General features: G+C 40.9%; 1 protein-coding gene and 1 long non-coding RNA gene across 2 annotated transcripts in view; one reads left to right on the forward strand and one right to left on the reverse strand.

Annotated features, from left to right (window-relative positions):
* The window catches only part of LOC124082123 (uncharacterized), a 50,187-nt gene that overhangs the window by 21,579 nt on the left and 1,803 nt on the right, over positions 1-26,805 (forward strand). The window lies entirely within an intron of this gene.
* LOC124082122 (short-chain dehydrogenase/reductase family 16C member 6) overlaps positions 1-26,805 on the reverse strand; it is a 35,305-nt gene that overhangs the window by 6,096 nt on the left and 2,404 nt on the right. The window contains exons 2-5 of the mRNA XM_046428576.1: positions 25,114-25,460; positions 20,413-20,544; positions 4,306-4,405; positions 3,550-3,694 (exon numbers count right to left, since the gene is read on the reverse strand). Of these exons, the coding sequence (XP_046284532.1) occupies positions 3,550-3,694; positions 4,306-4,405; positions 20,413-20,544; positions 25,114-25,434 (698 nt within the window). The 5' untranslated portion in view covers positions 25,435-25,460. The remainder of the gene's footprint in view (positions 1-3,549; positions 3,695-4,305; positions 4,406-20,412; positions 20,545-25,113; positions 25,461-26,805) is intronic.

Genomic DNA, 26,805 nt, shown 5'->3' on the forward strand with positions numbered 1-26,805 from the left:
CATTTTTAAATATGGACTCCTTTAGATCTTTGAATGTATTTATAATAGCTCTTTGAAGTTTGATGAGTGCAATATATGGGCTCCCTTCACGATAAATTTTTATTGCCTATGTTTTCCCCATGTATGGGTCATACTTTCGTGTTTCTTTGTATATCTTATGATTTTTTTCTTAAAAAGTGGACATCTCATAAAATATATTTTAGCAACTCTGAATAATGCTTTCTCATGGGGATTGTCCTCATGCTTGTTTGCTTCTTTGTGTATTTAGTAGTTTTACTGAACTAATTCAGGGAAGTCTGTCTACCCCTCCTACTGTCATCCCTTAGTCTTGGTCATGCACAGTTTTCATAGTTTTCAGGGATGACTATAGATTCGAACAGCAAGTTTTTACTGTCTCTTTTGTTGATCTCCTAATTAACCTGGTTTGCTCCTTCTTATATCACATCCAGATCCACAATTTACTAACCAACCAATTACCTTTCTTGACAATGTTGTAATTAATGGTGTTATTGAACTAAAGTCAGATCCTGTAGCAAGGGCAGAGAGATGACTGTCTTTGAGATTTGCTTTGACTTGCACCTAGTGGAACTCCTATGTTATGGAGCAAGAGAGGGGGGTGATCACTCCTCATCAATTACATCACACAAATTGTCTGTATCAATCAGGATATGAAAGTTGGAGGAAATTCGCAGGAAGTAGTGGTGCTATCCATATGCTGCTACCATTCATTATAGATTTTCCACAGTCTGGGTGGATAATATCTGCTAATATTAACTTTTTGAAATTGCTTCTGTACTCTTGTACATTGCTGGTGGGACTGCAAATTGGTGCAGCCAATTTGGAAAGCAGTATGGAGATTCCTGGGAAAGCTGGGAATGGAACCACCATTTGACCCAGCTATTGCCCTTCTTGGACTATTCCCTGAAGACCATAAAGAGCGCACTACAGGGATACTGCCACATCGATGTTCATAGCAGCACAATTCACAATAGCTAGACTGTGGAACCAACCCAGATGCCCTTCAATAGATGAATGGATAAAAAAAAATATGGCATTTATACACAATGGAGTATTACTCTGCACTAAAAAATGACAAAATCATGGAATTTGCAGGGAAATGGATGGCATTAGAGCAGATTATGCTAAGTGAAGCCAGCCAATCCCTAAAAAATAAATGCCAAATGTCTTCTTTGATATAATGAGAGCAACTAAGAACACAGCAGGGAGGAAGAGCAGGAGGAAAAGATTAACATTAAACAGAGACATGAGGTGGGAGGGAAAGGGAGAGAAAAGGGAAATTGCATGGAAATGGAAGGAGACCCTCATTGTTATACAAAATTACATATAAGAGGTTGTGAGGGGAATGGGAAAAAAAACAAGGAGAGAAATGAATTACAGTGGATGGGGTAGAGAGAGAAGATGGGAGGGGAGGGGAGGGGGATAGTAGAGGATAGGAAAGGTAGCAGAATACAACAGTTACTATTATGGCATTATGTAAAAATGTGGATGTGTAACCGATGTGATTCTGCAATCTGTATTTGGGGTAAAAATGGGAGTTCATAACCCACTTGAATCTAATGTATGAAATATGATATGTCAAGAGCTTTGCAATGTTTTGAACAACCAATAAAAAAAAGAATATAAAAAAAAGAAAAAAAAGAAGCTTGGGAAGATGGGAACTGAAACTTGACTGCTGAGCTTACTAGAGCAGTTCTCTTACAACAAAGAGCTATTTTAGAAATATAAACTGCTCTCTTCACCAACAGCCCATCTCCAGATATTCTGTACCTACTGAGGGGGGTGGGGAAGTAAAAGGACCAACCCTGTCTGACTGAGGTTATTCACTTAATATGGATCTTCTACTGCATGGAACTGTTGAATGTGAGATAAACCAACGCTCACCTGTTGCCAAACTATACAGTGTAGCTCTTCTGCTCTGGGGAGCTGAGGAAAGGTGAAAATAGCCACTTGGTGGCCAAGTCCATTGAAACAGCTATCCTACAGGCACAAGTGTAGTCTTTAACCCCAAGTGTCATGACCTCCAGTGTTCTTACTGAGCTTCTATAGATTTTTGTTGAATAAATGCTTCTCAATTCATGCCATGTCCTTTGATCAATCTCCAGAAATTTTAAATGTTTATCCTTGCTAATATTGACCAGCTTAATAGATGTCTCTTTGGTATAAAGTTTTGCTCTTTGTATTCTGTTGACTCATTATCACCTGTCATCTTTTTTTCTTTTATTTAAGTAAGAACTAGTTTTTTAAAAATATTTTTTTAGTTGTAGTTGGACACAATATCTTTATTTATTTTTATGTGGTGCTGAGGATTGAACCCAGTGCCTCACATGTGCAAGGCGGGTGCTCTACCACTGAGCTACAGCCCCAGCCCTAAGAACTAATTTTTAATTTATTTACAAGCATCACCAGCATTTAACAAAAATTCAAGTAATAAAAAGACAGTGAAAAAGCAACTTTCCCTTTTATCCAAGATCCCTATTTTCTTTGGAGAGAAGCACTGTTATGAATTTCTTGGGTAGGTTTCCAAAAATATTCCATGCATTTACAAGCTTGCATGAATATGTGTATTCTTGTAAGCACATGTGTATTATACATCCAAATGTATGCCAGACACAATCAATAATCATATGTATGTGTACACAAATTTTATAAATCTATAAAATACTCCATTCCTTGCTTCTTTCACTTAATGAATTTTAAACATCCTTTAGAATCCCAAAGACATCTAGGGAGGAGAGATTGCAAAGTGATTAATAGAAAACTCAAGAGCAAGTTACCTTGAGTTCAAATTCAGCTCTTCCCCCTAACTTTACCACCTGTTTTCCAACCTTCTATTTAATTTTATAGCTTCACTAGCTACTAAATAGCCTCAATATTCTTTTAGCTAGGATTTTTGTTGGTTGTTTCTCCTTCCTACAAATATGACTGATGCATGTCATTTGGATTTGTTAGTTCCTTTTCTAACAATTGTAATAACTATACTAGTTCTCATTTTAAGTGTAAACTTTTCAATGTACTATACTTATTAGCTCCCTTGTGTTAAAGCTCTATTATTTCATTTATATTCTATTTTGGATTATTTTAGATAAATATATCTTTTATATTGAAATACCACTCTGCAACACTTCCCCTCATGTATATTAATACATCTTCTTACAAAACATTTTGTTTAGGGATATTTACATTTTAATATTCTTTTTAGGAAAGAAATTATCACGTGAACACTATAATGTTAAATATTATAATAAGTCTCATTACCAATATCTCTGTTATGTTTTAATATCCTGATTGGCATTTCAGAATAAGTTCTTAGGATCCCATAAAATTCATAAATATATTATTATATTTAAATTAAAATAAATTTATCCATTTCATATGTATTGAAATTTTTTCTTACATTAGCCACTCAGACTGTATCTTTTCTTTTCCTGTCCATATAATCATCCTGTCAAAACTTCAAATGATCAGATGATAACTGACATACATTAGAAGATTATTATAAGAGCAAAGATATTATAAGAGTCTACTTACTTGGTTGTGCAGCCCTCAAACATTCCAGTTTTGATAAAATAGGGACAAACTAAGGTGAATTTAATATTAGTTTTCCTTGACATATTATATTCAAGGAAGAGAGACTCAGCAAAGCCAAAGGCTGCAAATTTACTTGCAGAATAATCTGAAACAAAGTGAGGAGTTATCATTAGTAAGAGAGTTGACAAGTTAATTTGTGGAATTATTATTATTATTTTAATTTTTAAAATAAAACTCCTTCTCCTTTGTCTGGCTTGTGCTTGAGGAAAGAACATCACTGTTAAAGTCATGTGGCCAAACTCTCTAGTCTTATATGCCCAATAAAATTTAAATTCTTTCTTTCAGTACCAGAGACTAAACCTAGGGGCACTGAGCCATACCTCCAGCCCTTTTTATTTTGAGACAGGGTCTTGCTAAGTTGTTGAGCTGGCTTTGAATTTGTGATCCTCCTGAGTCACTAGGATTACTGGCATGTGCCACCACGTGCCTGGCTGAAATCACTTTAAATTCTTTTAACTCAAGAAGACCAATGAACCATTAACCATATTCTTCTTTTTTTTTTTTTTAAAGAAGAGGATGCTGCAGCTGCAATTATAAGTGGGGCAACAGAAGGGAATACTGGCACTATAAATAGAGCCAAATTTTCCCGGGATCTTTCCATGGTACACGAAGAGCTTTTCTCTATCTTGGGAGAGTCCTAATTCTGAGTGCTGTCAGCTTGGAAATACAAGCAACATAATTGAATGAAGTGCTTACCTGATAGTCCACTAGTACCGACCATTCCAGCTATACTTGAAATACAAACCAAGTGACCATGATTAGCTTGAAGCATTGCAGGAAAGAAGGCCTTACAAATCTGGAAGATATAAGCACACTGTATCAGTATTTCATTATTTATTACTTTACTTGTTTGGTATTTGATGAATTTATTCTTCATTTAACAAAATATTTCACCCTTGTGATACATTAAATTTTGTGTCAGGACAAAAGTAGGAAACCCATAGTCACTGTTCACAAGAAACTTAGAGTTTATTATGTGTTCATCTATAAGAGATATTATATGATTTCTTTTTCCTTTTGATAATTGAATCAAAGGAGATGTTTACATTTATGGTTGACTAAAAATCTTAAAACTTAAGTTTTTCAAGCATGCTAAGCTCATCAATATAGTTTTTAGCAATTTGTATTGAAATTTCATTGCATTTAACTTCCAGACTTTATCATAAATGAGATTCAACATCACCCCAAAAGATTGAAAGAATGGAGAAATTGCTTGAGAAAAGGTAAATTTCAATGAAAGACAAACACATCCTGTCAAGTAAGGTGCTTTGGAATTGCCTTCTATGTCTTAGATATATTTTTACTGATTTTGGTGAACTTCATTCATTCATCATTAAGTAAAATACTGAGCCAATTTTCGAATCCCTATGTCATGAAAATATCTCAGTTTTCTTATCCTTGAACTTCAGAGGTTTTCTCAGGAAAACATTTCCATTATTTCTTTCCCCAATATTGAGTCCTTTTGTCTAAAGTCTGTTCACAAATTTTTCAAATAAAGCAGAGATACTAGAGCATCTAGAGCTGCATGCTAGAGCATTTTCTAATAATCTTGTCTAAGGCCATCTTTTGGGGGGGCAATGCAACTTTGACTAGTAAAATTAGAACCCAGACAACCTAATAAAATTAGAGGTTAGCGTGTAGGAAACTAATAGGTGTGTTCTTTTGGTCTCTTAGAAAAGTTAATGCCAGAGATAAGGGTAAGATCATGCCAGAGGTAAGATTATTAAAACAATCTTATTTTAGTGATCCTTTTCCTGGGACAGTACAAATCCAGTTCTTTGTATAATCATTTTGTCAGCTGTATTAGTCTGTTGATTCTCCCATAAATGCATTCAATCAAGGTTTGATAGTGCCCATCATCTAGTCTTCTGAGATTTTTGATTTTAATAGTGCTAGCATTTCACATTTATGGACAATCTGCCCAGATGTGCTCACTTACAGAGAGTAACCACCCCTAGCAAAGAGTGACACCTTTGCTTTTGAAATTCTCTTGTCTTACTACTTTTGTTCTATAATTGCTGAACTAATGGGTGAATTTCTGCTTAGATGCAGACAATTGGCCTCTTTTGATATTTCATGTTCAATGTAATATTGATCATAGGTAACTGAAATTGTGGAAAGCAAAATTGTGGATTAAGTGGGGATTGCTATGTAAGAACCTATTTATGTTTGTAGCTTTATATATCACTGGAGAACTTGTTTTTAAAGAACATTTTGAAGATGAACTGATCATAGAAAACCATAAGTTTTGCTCACTAGATGGATTTTATCATTAGAGGGAAGAAAAAGGAATGTGAATAAGTGTTGAGTTAGCAATTCGTTGTCAAGATTGTATTTGACCATTTGTAAAGTATTTTTAATACCTGGGAAATTGATTGACAATTATATATGGATCCAGGTTTACACATTATCTATAATCATAGTAATGTGTGAACAAATCAGACTTGTTTGATAAACAGACATATCTTTTCCTTGATTTTATCATGTATGGTATATAATGCAAACAAGCATCAGATGTGCTTGATTTTATCTTATTGCATTTATAGTTAAATAAACTCTTATTTTTCCAGGAAGAAGTCCAATGAATGAGTTTCCTACATTTTTTCACAGTGGTTTGTGGGTCAGATAGGTTACCTCTCTTTCCACAAAACATTTCAGATTATGAAGAATGCAAACATGTATCCAGTTAAATTGAATTACAAAAAATGATGACTTTACTATAAAAAATAATGTTTTTGAACTGCAGATAGTAATATAAATTATTTGGACATAGATACTTGTGTTGTCTTTTATAAGTTGTCAGTTTCATCTCTTTGACAACCTTATAATATTGCCAGTGATGGTGTTGCTCTGTCTTGCCAACTTTAATGAGTAAAAGATTTGGGGCTATTAAGTTGGGTAAATTCATGAGAAATATTTGGTCACCTATAACATTTTAAAAGATGTTAAAACTTATAGAGAGTAATTATCAAGTCACCAAGCACAACTATGACTTCTTCTTGTAAAGTTTCAAATGAGATGCTAAGTCCAGTGTTGTGTGTATCTTATATTTTAATATGATGATAAAGTTAATTATAAAGTTATTGTTGAAAGCTAAAAATGATATTGTTACAGATATATCTGTATATTTTTCTGTTTAGGTTCATACATTTATTTAAATGCCCGTTAAAATTAATGAGCAAAAGAAACATTTATGATAAAGGCGAGGGACCTGGTAACTTAAAATTGGTCCTGTAGTATTCAGTCTGCTATAAACAAGAAGTATGAGAAGATCATTCTTTACTTTTACATGATCTTCAAATATAATTATCTGTGAAAGATAATATAATTATTATCTTGTCAGAATACACTTACTGGAGCACTTGTGCCCTGACTCAATTTTGTTATGCTTTTGAATTGTTAAATCAGATAAAATAAAATTTGAAAAATCTGAATTCACCCAGTCAATATACTATTACCTGCTCTTAGGTGTGTACCTGAAAACAAAACGAAATAATTGTCACTCTGGTTATTAAGGTAGTTAATTGCAACTATTCACTTATTTATTTATTTAGAGATTGGGTCATACTATAGGGCCCAGGCTAGTCTTGAGCTCCTGGACTCAAGCAGTACTCCTGCCTCAGTCTCCTGAGCAGCTGATACTACAGGTGTGCACCACTGTGCCTGGCTCCCAGTTATATTTTTATTTAAAAAAATACAACTGCAGCCTGGTGTGGTGGTGCACACTTGTAATCCCAGCAGCTTGGGAGACTGAGGCAAGAGCATTGTGAGTTCAGAGTCTGTCTCAGCAACTTAGTGAGGCCCTAAGCAACTTAGCGAGAACTTGTCTCAAAATTTAAAAATAAAATAAAATAAAATTAAATTAAATTAAAAACCGGGGGTGGGGGGAAGGTCTGGTGATGTGGTTCAGTGGTAAAGTGCCTGGGTTCAATCCCTAGAACCAATAAAATAAAATACAATTGTAGAGATGCTTTTGCATTCAAAGTCATTTTTGGCATTTCTTAGGTGACCAAGACTTGTTCCCTTAGTTTGACATTTTTGACATGGTAGTTTGCAGCTACATGGGTGTTGGAAACAATGGGGTATGTTTGGAAGACTCCACATTTTTAAATTAGCTTCCAACCTTATTTTAGGACCTGCTCTGAGGAAGTGTGAGGAAAAAACTGTAAAATCCAAATGAGAAACTCAGTCTTTTCCCTAGTAAGTTTGTTAATAGAAATATGCTTCATCAGAGACCACACTCTTGCCCAGATGGGTAGTTAGGCTCTGGTGATTTGTCTGTGCTCTCATTGTAATAATTGACCAAATCTTTATAAAAGAGTTATATCATATACCCTAAAAGCAGTTTCTACTTTCTTATATTTTGGCTTATCATCAGTAAAGGAATTCTCTGGAAAGCTCCCCTCATCATGTCTGAGGGCTTCTCGTCGTACAAGCGTACCAGACACTGCCTTGTGAAAACACAGTTCAGAAAGACACTAAAGCTACACTGCAGTGTAGACTGTGCTGGGGAGTTGATTCACTGGAACACACTTCCCAGGGTGAGCTGATGTTGTCACTGTGAGGAGAACCATACACTCATGCAGGGTTTGAGTCTGATCCATGGAATCTGTTTAGTTCATAACCAGAAGGCTGTGAAAAAATACTGTGAGCAGGATTGGACAGAACAGAATTGATTATATTGATTGGTTCCAGGTCCCCCATGGGGACTGAAATCCAGAGATACTTGAGTCCCTTATAAAAAATAGTATATTATTTACATATAATCTCTATTAACCTGGTATCCCTTAAGCCATCCCTGAATGACTTATGACACTAAAACAATGTAGATGCTATGTAAATAGCGATTATGTTGTATTTTTGTGGGAATGATGACAGGAATAAAAATCTACGTATGTTCAGTACAAATGAAATTTTCTTTCTTGAATACTTTCAGTGTATAGCTGATTGAATCTGTGGCTATGGAGGGAAAACTGTATAAGGCAGGATTGTGGAATCAACAAGAGACATGTGATGTGGTCTGTGTTGTTTTCTGATGGGCATATGAGGAAGTACTTTGTCTTTCTTCTTGATCTATTTTCTAATTCTCTATTTCGGAAGCTATACTTATGCAAACTGGATTGAAACTCTTCTTGAATTGTATTTAATACAATTGATAGCCATCTCTCCTGGGGAATCTTAGTTTAGATTTATGAGCTGATTGAATCATCAGAAGAATGTAAGAATGATCTCATAGTTGGAATTCAGGTGATTGTTGTCAAGATGGATTAAACTTAGAATAGCATATGAATGAAATTTGACCTTGTGTAACCTCACTAAGATATGTTGTATCTGTAGACAATAGAACCATTTCAAAGATAACTTGAAGGATATTCATTACCTTTGTCCAAAAACCTCCTTAAAACAATAGGCAGATGCTGTTACAATTACTGTCACTGAGATTCTTCATCTTTTACAATGATGGACCTATTTATGTATGGTCAGTAAGAGTCTGGCCTGCTTTTTGTCAGGATATAATTGAAAAGCTTGATAATGCAACCGGTGCATAGGTGTGCCATATTAGGAATAAATTTCATTTATGTTCATAGTTTGTGGAGCCAAAGCCTACCATGGTAGCTTCCAGGAATCTAGACAGATACCTGCTCTGTGGCCTGTAGGTCTTCTCCCCAACTTATAAAAGAGATCATTTCCTGGCAGGCCAGGAACCTTGGTGGGTTTGAGGGATGTTAAGAAAAAAAGTAAACCTCTTACTAGCAGTACTACAGGCAAAACCTGGTAGAGCTAAATTTTGGTTTCCTCACTTTGGAATAGGTGAGCTAATAAGAACAGTAGAAATATTTTTTAAATATCGCAAATTATGCAAATGTCTGAAGATTCCTTCCATAACTTCAGATGGAAGTTGTTTCCTTGATTTTTGTGGTTGCTCATATCATCTCTCTTAATTTGCCTTCTCCAAAAAGGCTTATGTGTATTTGTTGATACCTTATACTGTTAACTATGTAAATGATTCAAAGCAAACAACAGAACCTGAACATGCTATAAAAGTACATAATCAGTGACTACGAGAGGCTGGAAGAATGTGAAGGAGCTCCTATTTGAGTCAGGAGGAAGAGTACTTATGTTAAAGAGAGTATTGTTGGGAAAACATATAATGGCAGCAGCACCCCAGAAAAAAAACCCCAACATGGCGTCTAACGACCCACTTTCCCCTCTTTGTTTCTTTCACTGGCGCAAAACATTCCCGCCGGCGCCAATGTTCAAACCCTGCTGGTGGGAAGCCTTAGCCCCAATTAGAATTAACTTCTTGGGCTCCGGAACTGACATATGGAAGAGCTTGCCAATAAACGGGCGACCTGTTATCTACCTCAGCCCCTGCTACCTCTTCTTAGACCTATATAAACACACAGCCTTTTGTAATAAAGCGGAAACCTCTTTGGTGATCTGTGTCGTGTGGTGTGGCGTCTTCCAGTCTTACAGTGGTGCCGAAACCCGGGAGACGGTGTGCTCAACAAACCGAGCCCCATCTCTGCCACCGCCTTCACCAACGACACATTTTGCCCTTGTCTGTCTTTCTGGGCGTGAGCTCCCTGCACTCACCACTGATCGGGCCTAGGTAAGTTTCCCCCCTCCCCGGCTCGCCAACTCCCTTCGGGCTCCCAGCAGGGGACGCGACCGTGATCATCCGGCACACTCCTGACGCCCAGTATGGAGGAGGGAATACACCCCACTAAGACCTTCACTGGTCGAAGTGGACCCTCTGGCGACCCGCTTCCCTTTGAGGCGTGAGGCTTCTGGGTTTACATGAGAGAGGCTCCCTAGTCTCTTCCTCCTCCGCAGAGCTGCGCACCTCGGGAGCCGCACGCCCTGGCCCGGAGCCGCACGCCCCGCTGGCCGGGAGCCGTGCGCCCTGCTGGAACTGTGTTCAGCCCAGAGCTGAACTTCTGGCCAGGAGCTGGGTTCCGCTGGGGCTCTATTCTTTCCTTCCTTAACCTTCTCGTTCTGGTGGAAAATTTTCCTGGCACCAAGTGACCTGCAGCCTTGACCTTACAAGGTCACACAGACTCCACTTCCTCGGTGACGACCGAGCTGTGCCCTCCGTGCCTACTCAAAGTGGACTGGTCACTTCGGGGCCGCCCACGTGACCCTCCATCTGCTCTACGCTTCCAAGAGGCTCCTACGGCCCGGGTTAATTCTTTTCCTCTCTTTGCTATCCCTTCCTCCACTCTTTAACCATGGGTTCCTCCTCTTCTGTACCTGAAGGCTCACCACTCAAGTGTCTCCTTAAGAATTTGGCTACTCTCTCTCTCTCCCCAGATCTCAAGCCCAAAATTCTTATCAAGATTGGCCCACATATCCGTTAGATAATGACAATCATTGGCCTCCAGAAGGCTTGTTAGATCCAAACCTTCTTTGGGATCTTCTTAACTACTGCTTGTGCCTAAAAAAATGGAGAGAGGTCCCATACGTTGAAGGTTTTAGCCTTCTCGCCCAACACCTCTCCCTCTGCACTTCCTGCTCTCCCTCTCAGGTCCTCCTTGCTTGTAAACGCCTCCCTTCCCTTACTTCTTCCCCCGACTCCACAGATTCCTCCTCATTTGACCCAGCAGATAAACCCCCACCTTATCCCCCAGCCCCATCCACCCCTCCTCTCCCACTACCCCCTCTGCTTCTTCCGCCTGATTCTACCGATCCTCAGCCTTCCGTTTCATCCCCCCCCCCCACTCTCTTCCGCCGGTCCCACCTCCTCCTCCTCCGCTGAGACATCCCCTTCCCCTCCCTCTCCTTCCTGTCTGCCGTCGACTGCCTCTTTCAGTCCTCCTGTCATCAGGTCTAAGGGACCCCCTCCTACTCCCATGACGATTGCACCGCTTCATGAGGTAGCTGGTCCTGAGGGTGTTATTAGAGTACATGTGCCTTTCTCCATGTCGGACATTACTCAGAGAGGAAATTAGGCTCATTCACCACTGACCCCACCACTTACATTCGGGAGTTTCAATGAGTCCTGCAAGCATATAGCCTCACTCATCACGACATCTACATGCTCTTGGCCAATACACTTCTCCCTGAGGAAAGGCGACGGGTCTGGGAACTAGCCCAAGCCCATGCTGATGAAAATCATAGGACCAATCCCAACCATCCCACGGGCCCTCATGCTGTCCCAGAGCAGGATCCCCTATGGGATTACAAGACCCCTGGAGGCTTACAGTCTCGTGACCTTTTTGCATCCTGCCTCTTGGCGGGCCTAAAAAAGGCCACCCGCAAGGCCGTTAATTTTCAAAAGGTGCAGGAGGTCATTCAAAAGAAGGAAGAAACACCTTCAGAATTCCTGGATAGACTAACCAAGGCCCTCCAGCAGTACACAAACCTTGACCCAGAAAGCCCTGATGGCCGTCATGTCTTAATGACATATTTCCTGGCCCAAAGCTACCCTGACATTAAAGCCAAGCTTAAGAAGCTTGAACAGGGCCCTGCTACTCCTCAGACCGAAATCCTCATGGTCGCTTTCAAGGTGTTCCATAGTAGAGAGGATGAAAGCAAACGTCGTAGGCAGAGGGCTGAAAACGCCAAATTCCAAATGCTGGCCCAGGTCATTCAGAGAAAGTCATCACCACACCGTCCCAATAAGACACCCCCTGGAGCTTGCTTCAAATGTGGTAAGGAGGGACATTGGGCCAGGGATTGTCCTTCGCCGAGGACACACTCCAACCCCTGCCCAAAATGCCATCAAAGGGGACACTGGGGAGCAGACTGCCCAACAACCCGGAGGGGAGATTGGTCAGCCGCCCCACAACCCCAGCCTCTCCTGGGCTTGGCAGAGGAGGATTGACAGAGCCCTGGGCCTTCCCTCCCGACTATTACCATCAAGAAGCAAGAGCCTAGGGTCACATTTCTACTGGATGGACACTTCATTACCTTCCTCTTAGACACTGGTGACACATTTTTGGTCTTGAGGGAGTATTAGGGTCCTACCACTCCCTCAAAAACTCCTATTGTCGGGGTAGGAGGTAAACAGATTTTCCTTCAAAAAACACCCCCCTTATCATGTTGTATGCAGGGATCCCTTTTGTCCTTCACACACTCCTTTCTCTTTATGAGCCACTGCCCCATTCCCCTTCTGGGAAGGGACATACTCTCATTATTGAAGGTCACCATTCACATATCACCCCACACCTCTCCTACCTCTCATTTCCTCATGATGTTCCTAGGGACAGATACACCTCCATCATGCACTCTCCCGCGACTATCTAAACCAGTTAATTCTGAGGTTTGGGACACAACTACACCCTCTATGGCTAAATGCAGTCCTATTCATATTGTCTTATGGGACCCTTCAAGATATATTATTCAACCACAATATCCACTCACAACCACAGCCCTCCTCGGATTAGAACCCATCATCCAGGATTTAGTATGGAAGAGGTATCTTAGGCCTACACACTCTCCTTTCAACATCCCCATTCTGGCAGTTAATAAACCTAACGGGTCCTACAGGCTGGTTCAAGACCTTTGCCTCGTCAAGTCCTCTGTGGTCCCCATCCACCCGCTAGTGCCCAACCCCTACACCCTTCTCTCTCAGATCCCTGCTACTACCACCCACTTCTCGGTCCTAGATTTAAAAGATGCCTTCTTTTCTATTCCCTTGTCCTCAGAATCTCAGGATATCTTTGCTTTTACGTGGACTGACCCTTACACCCACCATTCTCGTCAGCTTACCTGGACCATCCTCCTGCAGGGATTCACGGACAGTCCCCATTTCTTTGGCCAGGTTCTTGACCAGGACCTCACATCCTTTCACCCCACCTGCCCTGACTCTACTCTCCTTCAATATGTCGATGACCTTCTTCTATGTAGTCCCTCTTGGGAACACTCTCAATCCCACACCGCCCAGCTCCTCGATTTCCTAGCGGATAAGGGATATAGGGTGTCTCCCCACAAGGCCCAGGTTTCCCAGTCTTCTGTCACCTACCTTGGTTTTCGCCTTGCACCGGGGAAAAAGGAAATAACACTGGATAGGAGGCAACTCCTCTCTAATCTTCCGGTGCCTCATACGAAAGCCGAAATATTATCATTCCTAGGACTAGCAGGTTATTTTAGGGCCTGGATCCCAAATTTCTCTCTTCTAGCCAAACCCCTGTATGACCTAGCAAAGGGACCCCCTGGTGAATCTCTTGCCTCCTTCCCCTGCTACCACTTTCGCAGACTTCAGCAACTCCTCTTAAAGGCACCTGCCCTTCACCTTCCCAATTTTTCAAGACTGTTTCATTTATATGTCCATGAAAAAGGGGGCCAAGCACTTGGGGTCTTGGGTCAAAATTATGGGCCTACATTTGCACCTGTGGCATATTTGTCTAAACAATTAGACCCTACCATCCGTGGGTGGGCCCCTTGCTTAAGAGCTCTGGCTGCTGGACAAATTTTACACAAAGAAGCCTCTAAGCTGACTTTCGGGGCCCCTTTAATTATCCACTCCCCACATCACTTGAAGGATCTTTTAGCTTATAAGGGCCTTCAAACCCTTCCTCCATCCAGAGTTATGTCGCTCCTCACTTCCTTTCTGGAAAACCCTAATATTACCTCCCTCCCCTGCCCTGCACTGAACCCTGCCTCACTGCTCCCAATGACCCCCACGTCTGACACACCAGCTCATAATTGATTGGAAACCTTGGATGATTTCCTCCCCTGTCATTCTTCCATTTCTGAGGGACCACTCATCAAGCCTGACCTTATCTGGTTCACTGATGGCAGTTCCTTTAGGCAGAATGGCACTCATTACTCTGGATACGCCGTAGTTTCAGCCACTGAGATTATAGAGGCCAAAGCTCTCCCTTCAGGAACTACCAACCAGCAGGCTGAACTTATAGCAGCCACTCGTGCCTGCCTTCTTGTGCAGGGCAAATCCCTCACCTTTTATACTGACTCAAAATATGTATTCCATATTCTGTTATCCCATGCTGCAATATGGAAGGAGCAAGGCCTACTTACCACTAAAGGTAATTCGATCACTAATTCGGCTCTTATACCCAATTTGATAGAGGCCTCCCACTTACCCACCCAGTTGGGAGTTGTCCATTGTAGGTCCCATCAGAAAGATGGCTCTCTTATCACTGAGGGCAACACCAAAGCTGACCAGGCGGCACGAATGGCTGCTATCACTTCCAATTATGACCCCCCCTGGGGGACATATAATGGCCGCTTTAGACTGTCCATCTGAAGCCCCTACTTCTTCCAGTAAGAACAAGGATCTTTTTGAGTTCCTTCATACTCTATTCCATTCCAATTCTCAGTCTTTGACCCTCTTTTTACAGAGCTTCTTTTCCCTCACTCCCTCTGACAAAGCCATGCTACAGAATATAGCTTCTAATTGTCAGATCTGTCAGCGGACCAATCCTCATACTCCTTTAAGGCCTAAACCGTTTCCCTCCCATCAAGCCCGGGGACACATTCCTGCTGCTGACTGGCAGGTAGACTTCACCAACATGCCTGCAGTACGGTGCACTAAATATCTCCTTGTCTTTGTGGACACTTTCTCTGGTTGGGTTGAGACATTTCCCACTTCCAATAAAAAGGCTTCCACTGTAGCTTCAGTCTTACTGACAGACATCATCCCCAGGTTTGGTATGCCCACTTCCCTACAATATGACAATGGCCCTGAGTTTATTTCGAGGATCACACAAAAGGTCTCTCAAGCCCTCTCCTTCAACTGGCATTTCCATTGTCCATATCACCCCCCAGGCTTCAGGGAAAGTGGAAAGGGTAAATAAGACTCTGAAGGAAGTCCTTACCAAATTAACAATGGAATTAAACTTAGACTGGGTCAAACTCCTTCCCTTGGCTTTGCTTCAGATCAGAGCTCTCCCTAAGAAACCATCTTTACTGTCTCCCTTTGAGATAATTTATGGAAGACCTCTTATACCCCCTGGGTGGGTCATTTCACAAGGTCCTCTCACAAGAGATTTGTCTTTACCTCTCTTGTTTCATCTCCGCTCCGAACTCTGGAAATATCAAGACTGGCTTCTTCCGGACCCAAACTCCTCTCCAAACACTCCTCCCTCAACACCTGGGAGTTTAGCCTATTATAACACCCCGGAGGAGAAAGGGCCTCTTGCCCCCAAAATGGGAAGGCCCCTATCCTGTCATTCTCTGTACCCCCACCGCCGCCAAACTTTCCTTACCTGGCAACTGTCTCACCCCCTGGATTCACATTTCTAGGTTGAAGCCATATTGCCAGGAGGCCCCATCTGCTGACGACAAGACTACCACAGAGGAGCCTCAAGAGTCACCTCCTAGACCTCCCCTTTACTCCTGCTCTCCACATCCTAACTATCCTCTAAAGCTTCGCCTGTCTCGTGTAACCGCCCATACTCCACCATGACTCCCACTCTTCTAAGTGGTATTTTCACAGTCATCACCTTTCTCCAGAGGACATCATCGTCCTCCTCTTATACTTGGAGATTCAAACTCAGAGAGACATATGTCCAAGGCAACACTTGTTACACTCGCCTAGTTTCTTTGGTTGATTGCACCCCTACAGGATGTAATGCATCTATCTTCCTTCCCCCTCCTCCCAGAATTCTGAACTTTTAAAAACAGCCACTAGGCCTTACCTTTGTTTCTTATATGATCAGACAGAGGATTACTGCAAATGGTAGCCCGAAACCTATGGGGGGTGCCCCTACTGGTCATGCAACATTCATAACCCACGTGCATGTATCGGGGATTTCTGCGTTGGAAATTTCAGATTGATCTCGGGGGGCTATCAATTGGCTATCACTGACTCTAACCATCCACGCTGGACCTCTAGGGTAAATGCTTCCTTCTACTGTGACATATCCTCTCCTACCCCCTGTGGCTCCATCTCCATCGCCCGAGGGCTTCAACCCATCCAGCCCTCAGTAGCTATAATCTCTACTGACATAAAGCATTCCGAACAGCAGTTGTTAGACTCCATACAGGATCCATATGAGCCTAATGTCGGGAGTCCACCACAGTATTCATGGCTACGACTACTTATTGAAACTGTAACCTTCTTAAATCTAACCCTCCCCGCCATCACACCAACTGATTGCTACTTATGCGCCTCTCTGACTCGACCTTTGCTTGCAGTGGTTCCTTTGAACTTCTCAGCTTCTGACCTCTCAAATTTCTCCACTCCATCTGCCCACTGTTCTCTCCGAACCCTTTCACCTGACGCTCCATTATGGGAGCCCGAGGAGTCTAACCATACTGTGATTCCCAGACGCTGCCTCCTGGGTTTGGGTGTCTCCCAGTCAAAGTTTTGCCACTCTAACATCACCTTTAACTTCACTCTCTATGCACCACCTGGCTCATTCTTCTGGTGTAATGGTTCTCTCATCACTATCTTATTCACCAACACCTCTACCCCATGTATACTGGTGACGTTTGTCCCGCAATTTTCTCTCTATACCCCAGCTGAAGTGCAGGCCCTCTTGTCTCCCCCAGTGCAGAATAAGTGGGCTGCTTTCCTGCCAATACTGGTGGGTCTCTCACCGGCTGTATCTGCGGCAGGAGCTGGAATTTCTGGTGGAGCTCTAGGACACTCCTTATGGGCTGTACAGGACTTAAGTTCTAAACTTGAACAAGCGCTCACTTCTACGGCAGAATCTCTAGCATCCTTACAAAGGCAGGTCACATCCTTGGCTCAAGTTACTCTTCAAAATCGACGAGCTATAGACTTATTCACAGCCAAAAAAGGTGGAACCTGTCTTTTCTTGAGGAAGAATGCTGTTACTACATCAATGAATCAGGCCTTGTGGAAACTAATGTAGTCAAGCTCACCGACTTGGCTACCTCTTTGAAAAATCCACCAAACCAAATCCCATTTGCTACCTTCTTTTTAGCCCACTTCCAATCGTTGCCTCTTTTAGGGCCCATACGTCTTCTTTTCCTGATGTGTCTGTTCCTGCCCTGTCTGCTTCGCTTCCTACAGGGCCAATTACGGAAGATCTCTAACCAAACTTTCAACCAGCTTCTGCTTAGGTACTACCAGCCTCTGATGACCAATGAACCCCCAACATCCTCAAGAGAACAGCTCACTCATTGCTGAAGCTCACTACCAGGCACGATGGAATGCAACGAACATCAGACAGTGGGAGACTACGAGCCTGGAGAACCTCTTAATCTTCCATCCTGGATTTTTGAGCCTTTATGTCCTTTTAAGCCTCCTCATGGCCCTTGGCCTCTTCTCTGTCAGTCCCCCGACATGGAACTTCTGCCAAAAACTGACATTTGCTTTAATTTTTATCTTCATCCTGTTTTTGTTCGCTCTGATTTTCTTCAGGTGCTGGTGACGCCATGTCAAGGCAACGCTTCCAGTATTTCCTAGAGTCTCTGTTACAGGACCAGTGGCTGATACTATTTCCTCCATCCAGGACTGGTTCGACACCATCGACGACTTGTGGTTTCAGGGAACTTTCATAGACTTCACTCCTATGGAAGTAGCTGTCTATAGCCACTGGGTTTTATTTCTGGTTGCCATGATATCCCCAGACCTGCCCCCCCAACATTCTTCCACTTCCCCTTCTAGGCCCTACGCCGGCCCCGCACAGCCGGAAGCAGCCAGATCTGACCAACGACGCCCCACTTCCTAAGAAAACAAAAAGGGAGGAATGTTGGGAAAACATATAATGGCAGCAGCACCCCAGAAAAAAAAACCCAACATGGCGTCTAACGACCCTCTTTCCCCTCTTTGTTTCTTTCACTGGTGTGAAACGTTCCCACCGGCACCAATGTTCAAACCCTGCTGGTAGGAAGCCTTAGCCCCAATAAGAATTAACTTCTTGGGCTCCGGAACTGACATATGGAAGAGCTTGCCAATAAACGGGTGACCTGTTATCTACCTCATCCCCTGCTACCTCTTCTTACACCTATATAAACACACAGCCTTTTGTAATAAAGCGGAAACCTCTTTGGTGATCTGTGTCATGTGGTGTGGTGTCTTCCAGTCTTACAAGTATGGCTTGTGAAAAACCCTCAGATGAGACAGAATTGGACATGCCCTGGGGTTTAATTAGGACTTTTGGACTATAGAAAGTGAGCAGAAAGTAGGGAGTATGAGGGATGGGAGACAGGGGAGGATATTGCCACCTCTTGCCAGGGCACCCAGATCATGACAGGTACCTGTTATTCTAAGTGTGTTTGGAAACATGTTTTTTAGTAAGGAAGTGAAATGATTTTATGAATGCATTGAAAAGATCACCTCACTCTCATATGAAGATTGGTTAGATGGCATCTCTATTGAAGTTGAAAGGGCATGAAAAGCTGTTGGTGACGGGGAGAAGGAGAGCTTGAATCAAGGTGGCAGGAATGGAGAGAAGTTCACTTGAGTACATTTTGCAGGAACAGCAAAAGATGTAGGTATTACAGGAAAGGGGAAGAATCAAAGATGATTTTTAGATTATGTGAATGGATTAGGATCGACTGACTCCATTTAACCACAGGGCATTTTTCTCTTCCAAAATAAAATTCTGAGATGGTGTGGTACAGGGAGGCAAGTCAACGATTTTCACAAATATTTATGGGGAACCCTTTATATGTCAAGCACTTTGTTGGTGCTGAATTAGTATTAGTAAAAACCAGTTGTTGGACTCTCATTGGCTTCCTGGTGACTAAGAAAGAAGATTAAAGAAATAGTTGTAAGGCCTGTGGACAGTATATAAAAGTGTTGAGTGGAAAAAGGGAGGAACCAGTAGACACCCAAAGCAAACCCATTCCAAAATCCTATACTCAAGAGCAGAGGACTTCCCCCCTAATCCTCGTATCTTCTAAGGCCCTGGTTTCTATCCCCCATACCTCCTGCATTCTTCATCCAATCCTGCTTCCTGGATTTTTTTTCCCCTTCACAGCATTAACACCTCTGGTAATTCCAGCCACCTTTGTCCTCTTACCTATTCTCTAGGCTGCACTCTCCAAAGCATTAAATAGCCTCTCAGCATCCGTGTCTACTTAAATATGCATTTACATGAATTAAATGACAAAGAGCTAAAAGATTAGTCCCTCAGTTTCCATCAATCACATTTCAAGTGCTCAGTAGCCATAGGTGACGAGTGGTCACCCAATTGGGAAGATGAAGAACACTTCCATTGTCAAAGACAGTGCTTCTGGACAGTGCTGTCCAGTTACTCCAGGCCTCAGGGAAGATGGTCCTGAGTTAACAATGCACTAATTTCCCTCTGTAAAGAAACTTTCCTTCCTCTCACTCCTTCCTTTGGCAAGCTTCAGCTACCACCTACCACTTGAGGAATTCATTTCAACTCTTTGGGCCCTTATTTGTAAAGTGAGAATGAAAATGGTGTCATGGCCGAACATGAAATTAAAGAATTTAGAATGGTGCTTGGTGTAGAGTAAGTGCACAATAAATGTTATTCCTCTTGCCTTCATTACCTTTGTTCTCATAAACAGTCTTCCATGTACCTAAATCACCACTCTGAAAAACATTCCTCTTCTCCTTTCATGAGCTCTTCTTTCACTTATGGACAAATTATGTCTATGCACATTTCAATATGCATTAGGATAGGAAGATTTCTGAACAACCTAATCAGTCTTGAGATCATACTGGAGAGGGTGGAGAGAAGGGAATTTCCCCGAGAATTTGAAATAGGGCAAGACCAGGAAAAATCAAGTTAAATGCAACAGGGTCAAATTTGTTAAGGATGAGACCCCCACCAGTCTATCAGGGGAAACCTCCTAAATGGTATATTCACAGACAAATGTATGAACAGTTGTTTATAGAAATGCATACTTACCACGTAAAAGCAAATTAAAAGGGGGAGGGGGGAGAATTACCCAGAAATGAGAGATGGCATTGACATAAAATGATCTTTCCATCATGTGATCTGGAATATCCAGAAAGGGCTTCCCTGTTACAATGCCTGCATTGTTAATGAGAATGGTCACATCACCAACTTCTTTTTTAACCTGGCCAGAAGCAAGACAAACATTAAATCAATTGAAGTGGTAAAGGTCATTTTGATATTTATTCCCCCCGAAAATATTTTTCTTCATTTTATTTGTGAGTAGTCATGCACACCACATAATGACATTTCAGACAATGATGGACCATATACAAAATGGTGGTCCCAAGATCATATTGTCTAGTGATGCAGTAACTCTTCTAGTTTGTGTAAATATACTCTCATTGATAATTGCACAGTGATGGAATCACCTAACATTGCATTTCCCAAGATATACTCCTGTGGTTAAGCAATGCATGGCTGTGGTTTCCTTAAAACTAGATATTTATTTTTATCTTATATAAAGAAATTCAGCAATTTTAAAGTAATTTTATGATTGATCATATTTTTTTAAAAAGCATATTTTAATTTGACAATTTTATTTAAAGAACCCTGATTTTTATTAGTTTTTTTTCCCCTCAGCTTGGCTGATGTCTGATGATTGCTTCTGTGTGTGTCATTTTCCTCCATCCCTCTATGAGCAGGTGCAGGAGCACATCACATCCTCCTAAGGCCTGACCAGTGCTTGGAATGAAGACATCCCAAACATGGATGTGTTTGATCCAGTATCCATGGACTTCTGTGATATTGTGCACTTTTCTGCAAAGAACTGACTTAAGTCTACTTAATAATCTGTTACTGATACTTTCCCCAGGTCCACAGTTGGGCTGCTGCCATTGTGCCTCTTGCATTCTCAAGCCTCCTCTCCTGGAGACCCCATTTTCCCTGCTGGCTTAATTCACAATGCACCACAAGCCCCGCTTGGAGAAAAGCATGCTCCAGGAAACACTGGGGGAACTGTTTTGTCTCATCATTTTTTTCTGAAATTATGACTTCGTAGGTGACATTACTAAAGCTGATCTGGGGCAAAACATGAAGCATGTTTAAACACTCTGAAGCCTTTTTTTCCTTCTGAATTGAATATTATGGCAGATATGACAAACTGTTCCTTTATTTTCAATGAAGCAACATTTCCTGCCCTGACGTTATTTTCTAAGGGGTCCAGGCACTGCTGCTATTTGTTACATAATATGCTTTGGAGAGATAAGGTAACTATTGCTGCTGATGTCATTGAGTGGAGCAAGCTATGAAAAGGAAAGTTAATATTGCTGAAGTGATGTTGGTCTGGCTCTTCTGCTTTGGAGAGAGGTAGGACTAAGGAAAACATCCCCAAGAGGGTAACTTTTAAAGAAGGCCATCCTATTGGCTTGGTGAATGAATCAGTGTGCATAAAAGCTCAATCCTAGACCAATGAGAAGGGTGTCCAAGTTGTCAAGAGACAAAGAGAGAGAATCTCTGGCACAAAAAAACAATTCCCAAATAAATAAATTAATTAAAATTTAAGAAAGACATAGTGGTCACTGTTATCCAATCTGAATTGAAGCCCTGAGTCTTAGGGGCACCAGAGGAATTTTACTTAGATCAGGGGATTTAATTTTCCCTGTATTCTGAGAGGCAGTTGAGGAAGGCATTATTATCCTGGCTTATGGATGAGGAAACAGAGGTTCTGAGAAATTAAGGTTCATGTCAAGTGATTCACAGCTTTTGAGAGGAACAAAGATTCACATCCAATTTCGATTTACACATAGAAGTTGTTTTCACCCAAATTTATTACTCTTTAAATAGCCAAAATTATTACTCTTTAAATAGCCAAATATTACTCTTTAAATATTTACTTTAAACTATTACTCTTTAAATAGCAAAATTATTACTTTTTAAATAGCCAAAATTATAAACCTCATGCATGTACAAAATGAATATTAATGATTAGACCTGGAAATCTGGGAATAAATTGTGAAGCTGATTGTTTTAACCGAAGCAATTTATTTGTATATTGTTTTCCTATGTTGGAGACAAGGAGGATAGCTCAATCTAATTTTGAAGTGTTAATTTCTATGCCACTTAAGAATCCTGTGATTGCTTTTTTAAAGAATATTTTATTTTGAGACAGGGTCTTGCTAAGCTGCTTAGGGCCTTGGTAAGTTGCTGAGGCTGGCCTTGAAACTCAGCCACCCATGCTACAGGGATTACAAGGGTGTGCCACCATGCCTGGCTCCTGTCATTGTTTTTTAAGTCTCCCACAAATTTCAAGGATTTGGGTAATGCATGCAGTTTGTTGCAACTGTTGCAGGTAAAGTTTAATACTTAACATTTAATACTTAGCATTGGGAGTTGATAAGTAATTGATAAGTAGTTGACTTAGAAAAATGCTATTTATAGGATCACGTGAAAAAAGAAAAATTTCAGATATGTTCCAATGATGACAAATAATTTTTGATTAAAGGCTTTAGGTGGGTTTTCTACTAGATATCAAGAAAAGAAAGGTTTGTTGGGAGACAGAGAGGGTGGAAGTTATCATACTTTTGAGAATCAGGAAAAGATTATGAGGGGGTTGTTGTTTTCTCATGTATTTATTGATTACCTGGAGGGGATACAACATGGGCCTTGATGTTAGGAGGATGGGGTCACACTTCAGCTTTGTCACTTATCTCCTTATGACCTAGTTTAGGTCCTTAAACTCTCTTTGCCTCTATTTCATCACTGGTCAAATGGAGAAAGTAGTAGTAGTATCTATTCATTGTGAAGATTATGTAGGATATGATTCAGGAGGAAAGATTTTTTCAAGGCTTTTAGTCTGGCTAGTACATGGTATTGGGAAGGGAGTCCCTGCCAAGCAGACTTTATCCTTGAGCTCACCCCAAGGATGTTTACATGGGAACTTTTACTGTCACATTTCTTTCCCTTTTTGTAAAACGAGGACTGACTTCGATTTTTCTTGCTCCATTGTAAAATACATATAGGGAGCAATAACACACTTATTTTTACTAGCTGGAAATGAGTTATGAAGAACAACTTCATGTGGGACCCCCCCCCCAAAAAAAAAAAAAGAAGAAAGTAATAGAAAGTGAAGAATGAAGGGGGCTTCAGAAGGTCAATGTCACAGAGTAGTGATTTCATTATTTTTTAAGTTTCGCCATTTTTAAAGAATTTGTATTGGTAAATTATAATTACAGATAATAATGGAATTCATTATACCATATTTTTACATGCACATAAAATGATTTGATCAATCTCACTGAATGAATTGATAAATGAATTACAAAGTGGGACTTAGATTGCCAAAGGGAAGGATAATCCCTTGGGGATTCTCTTATCAAATTGTGTGCACTTTAGCTCTGTACTGCCTGAGTTACACCGTTGGCTCTGCCAGTAGCTAATTTTATACTCTTGGGATGCTGCATAGTCACTCAGTCCCTTGAAGCTTCCTCATTTGTTAATGTGATGATAATCATGATATGTACCTAAGTAGGTTGCAATGTGCTGATTGAGTTATTATGTGCATAAATTGCTATTTGTAATGAATTTAGTGCGGCTGCTATTTGTTTTATTTTGCTAGTTTATGGTTTTTTGGTGCTGTCTTAACCCAGTTTTGTGGCCTTGGCTAGAGGCTGATTGGTTTTCCTTCAAGAGCAGGCAATTAGGTCCACATATTCATCACTTCCCTTTATTGGAGTCTCAAACTCTGGGAGATTATATACATACCCCAATCATCCCAGGGCCAGCAACCAGAAAATCAGGATAACTCCTATGCCTTAGAGCCTCTAGAAATTATTAAAATTAGCCAATCTTAAACCTGTTCACCCTGCATTGCCTGTTCTTTCCCCTGGAAACCACAATAAAGGCATATGCCTGTAGTCCCCACTCTCCCTCTGTCTCATAACCCACACCCCCGCCAATCCAGTGGTTCTGTATGCTGTGCTGTTTTCCCCAGGGAACTGTGAGTTTAACAAAACTGTAGAACTCTATCCTGTTCCTCTCTCTTGATTTGCATCAGTTGCCTAACACCTTATCTCATGGTTAAAACACTCAGGAAAACAATACCATTGTTTTAAAAGTACTATATAACTATATAATTAATCTTAGCTATTATTATTTATTAATATTCAGTAAGAAGTTAGAACAAATGTCAATAGGTTATGTCTAACAGGAAACTTGGTCTACCAGTATGCTAAATGCTTTTACCTTATGTTCCATGTTATATATATTTTCAGAACTTGATGATAATGGAATCATCACATGATGGAATGGAATCTAAGTGGCATTAGAATCATAAAACATAGAAAGTTAATACTGGACATAATCTTGAATTTCATCTGGTTCAGTCCTTTTGTTTTACAGATAAAGAAACAAGGATGTAGAAAGGGAGAATAACTTTGTAAATATTGCACAAGCAACGAGTAGCAAGCCAGGAGTATGCACGGTTTCTACAAACTCCTGATAGTGAGTCACTGAAAAAAGCAGTCTGGCAACATTGGGCTCTGAAGGCTGCTCAAGTTTCCACTTGCAGTTTTGTATGCTCTACTTATTTTTGGAGGTCATACAGCCAGACTTCTGACATGCAGAAGCAAGTTGGAGACACATATAGAATGTTGGGGGAAGCGTATGACAAATGACTTTCGTCCTGTCTTTATAAAAAGTGCACAGTAGATGCAATATTCTTGAGCATCAAAGCAAAGAACATCAGTCAGCTTACCTGATCAGCGACGCTGTAGACCTCTTGCCTGTTGCTACAGTCACACTTATAGGCAAAGACTTTCACACCACCCTTTTCTTTGGCCAGTCTACATGTTTCCATATTGCTCTCTTGATTAATGTCCCAGAGAACTAAAATGGCCCCAGTGCGGGCAAAATGTAGGGCTAAGAGCCTCCCAAGTCCACTTCCAGCTCCTGTTATAAGTACAATCTCACCAGCAACATCCTTTTTTTTCCTGGGAATTATCTTGAAAGCTACAGATTCTAAAAAGTAATACAGAAATTTCCCCAGAAAAATGGCGGTGTCTACCATCGTACTCATGTTGAATGACTGAAGAAAATGATGTCCTGATAAGGAAAAAGGGAGTTGATAAATTCATGACATTACAGCAACTGCAGTGCATATGAATTAATCAGAGCAAGGGAATTTACCTTTGACCACCATACTTTTGACCTGTTGTTTTAGCATCAGTTGCCAAAATCGTTGAATTTTTGTTATATAAGCAATCATTATGAGATTATTTTATGTTAACAAGAAACTTCCAGATTTTTAGGGTACTTTACACATAATATAATTTGATGGATAGGTGGGCCACAGATTGCTAGGGCAGGTTTATAGTTAGGGACATAACATCTTTGTGTCTTGACTCATCTAGACTTATGGGACAAGTAAACCAATACTTTGGGACAAGTAAACCAATACTCCAGGCATTTTTCTATTATATGAACACAGTTGATGATCTTACGTCTAACAGAGATTTGTTTTTCATTGGGCATTGATAACATATATAAGTAATATTATAATGCAAATAAAACCATTACCCGTTTTTATTTGCTCACCATAATACCTCTTTGTGAGAGACAGCCCACAATAATAATTCATGTATACACAGCTAACTAATAAAACAGGCAATATGGGGATCTAGGACCAAGGTCTCCTGAATTGTAGTCGAGGTCTTTACCATTAGAATAGGCTTTTCTTGGAGCTAATGTGTCCTTTTCCCAGAGCCACTTTTTTTTTTTAAAGAGGATTTTTTATATTTTGTGACACTTCCTTGTTTGGTAATCATAATCTGTTATATTCGCTCCTTACACCGTCCTTTTATAGAAATTAGGCACAGGCACGAACAAAATCCTTATTCAAACAAACCAGAGCCATTTGAGGAAATCACCACCACCATGACGATAATAATAATAATGGTCAAAAGACCATGGCTATCACTGCTATGGAACTCTTTCCATATATCAGGCAAATTCTAAGCACTCAGCATGCTCTGTCATTTAACTGTCACGGGGGCTGCCCTGCTTTACAGTTGAGAGAGCTGTCACTAAGAAACTAAACAGGTTAGCACATGGCCTCCCCCCAACCTCAACAAAAATCAGGTTTGTAAAAAAGAAATCTTTTTGTACAACTTCTACTTCATTTTAAGTCGGTCAGGGATTAACTCTGAGTTATCTCTGGGGCCTGAGGATGCCAAGAGACCCAGGTTGTTATATCATCCTGCTGTGAGCCCTGACCTGCCAGAAATTTCCACTTAGATAAGAGGAAACAAGCATTGTTTCTAAGGCATCTCTGCAAATAATTATGTGAGTTTCAGAAGTGAAGGAAAAATCCCCACAAGTTAGGTTTAAAACATTTGATGTTGAGTTTTCAAGATGCTAAGTTATAGTCCTTGCCCTTGAGGAAGACAGA

The sequence above is a fragment of the Marmota monax genome, unplaced genomic scaffold, assembly GCF_021218885.2.
Source record: "Marmota monax isolate L192 unplaced genomic scaffold, Marmota_monax_Labrador192_F-V1.1 WCK01_AAM20220418_F8-fsc00044, whole genome shotgun sequence".
Classification (NCBI taxonomy): Eukaryota; Metazoa; Chordata; class Mammalia; order Rodentia; family Sciuridae; genus Marmota; species Marmota monax.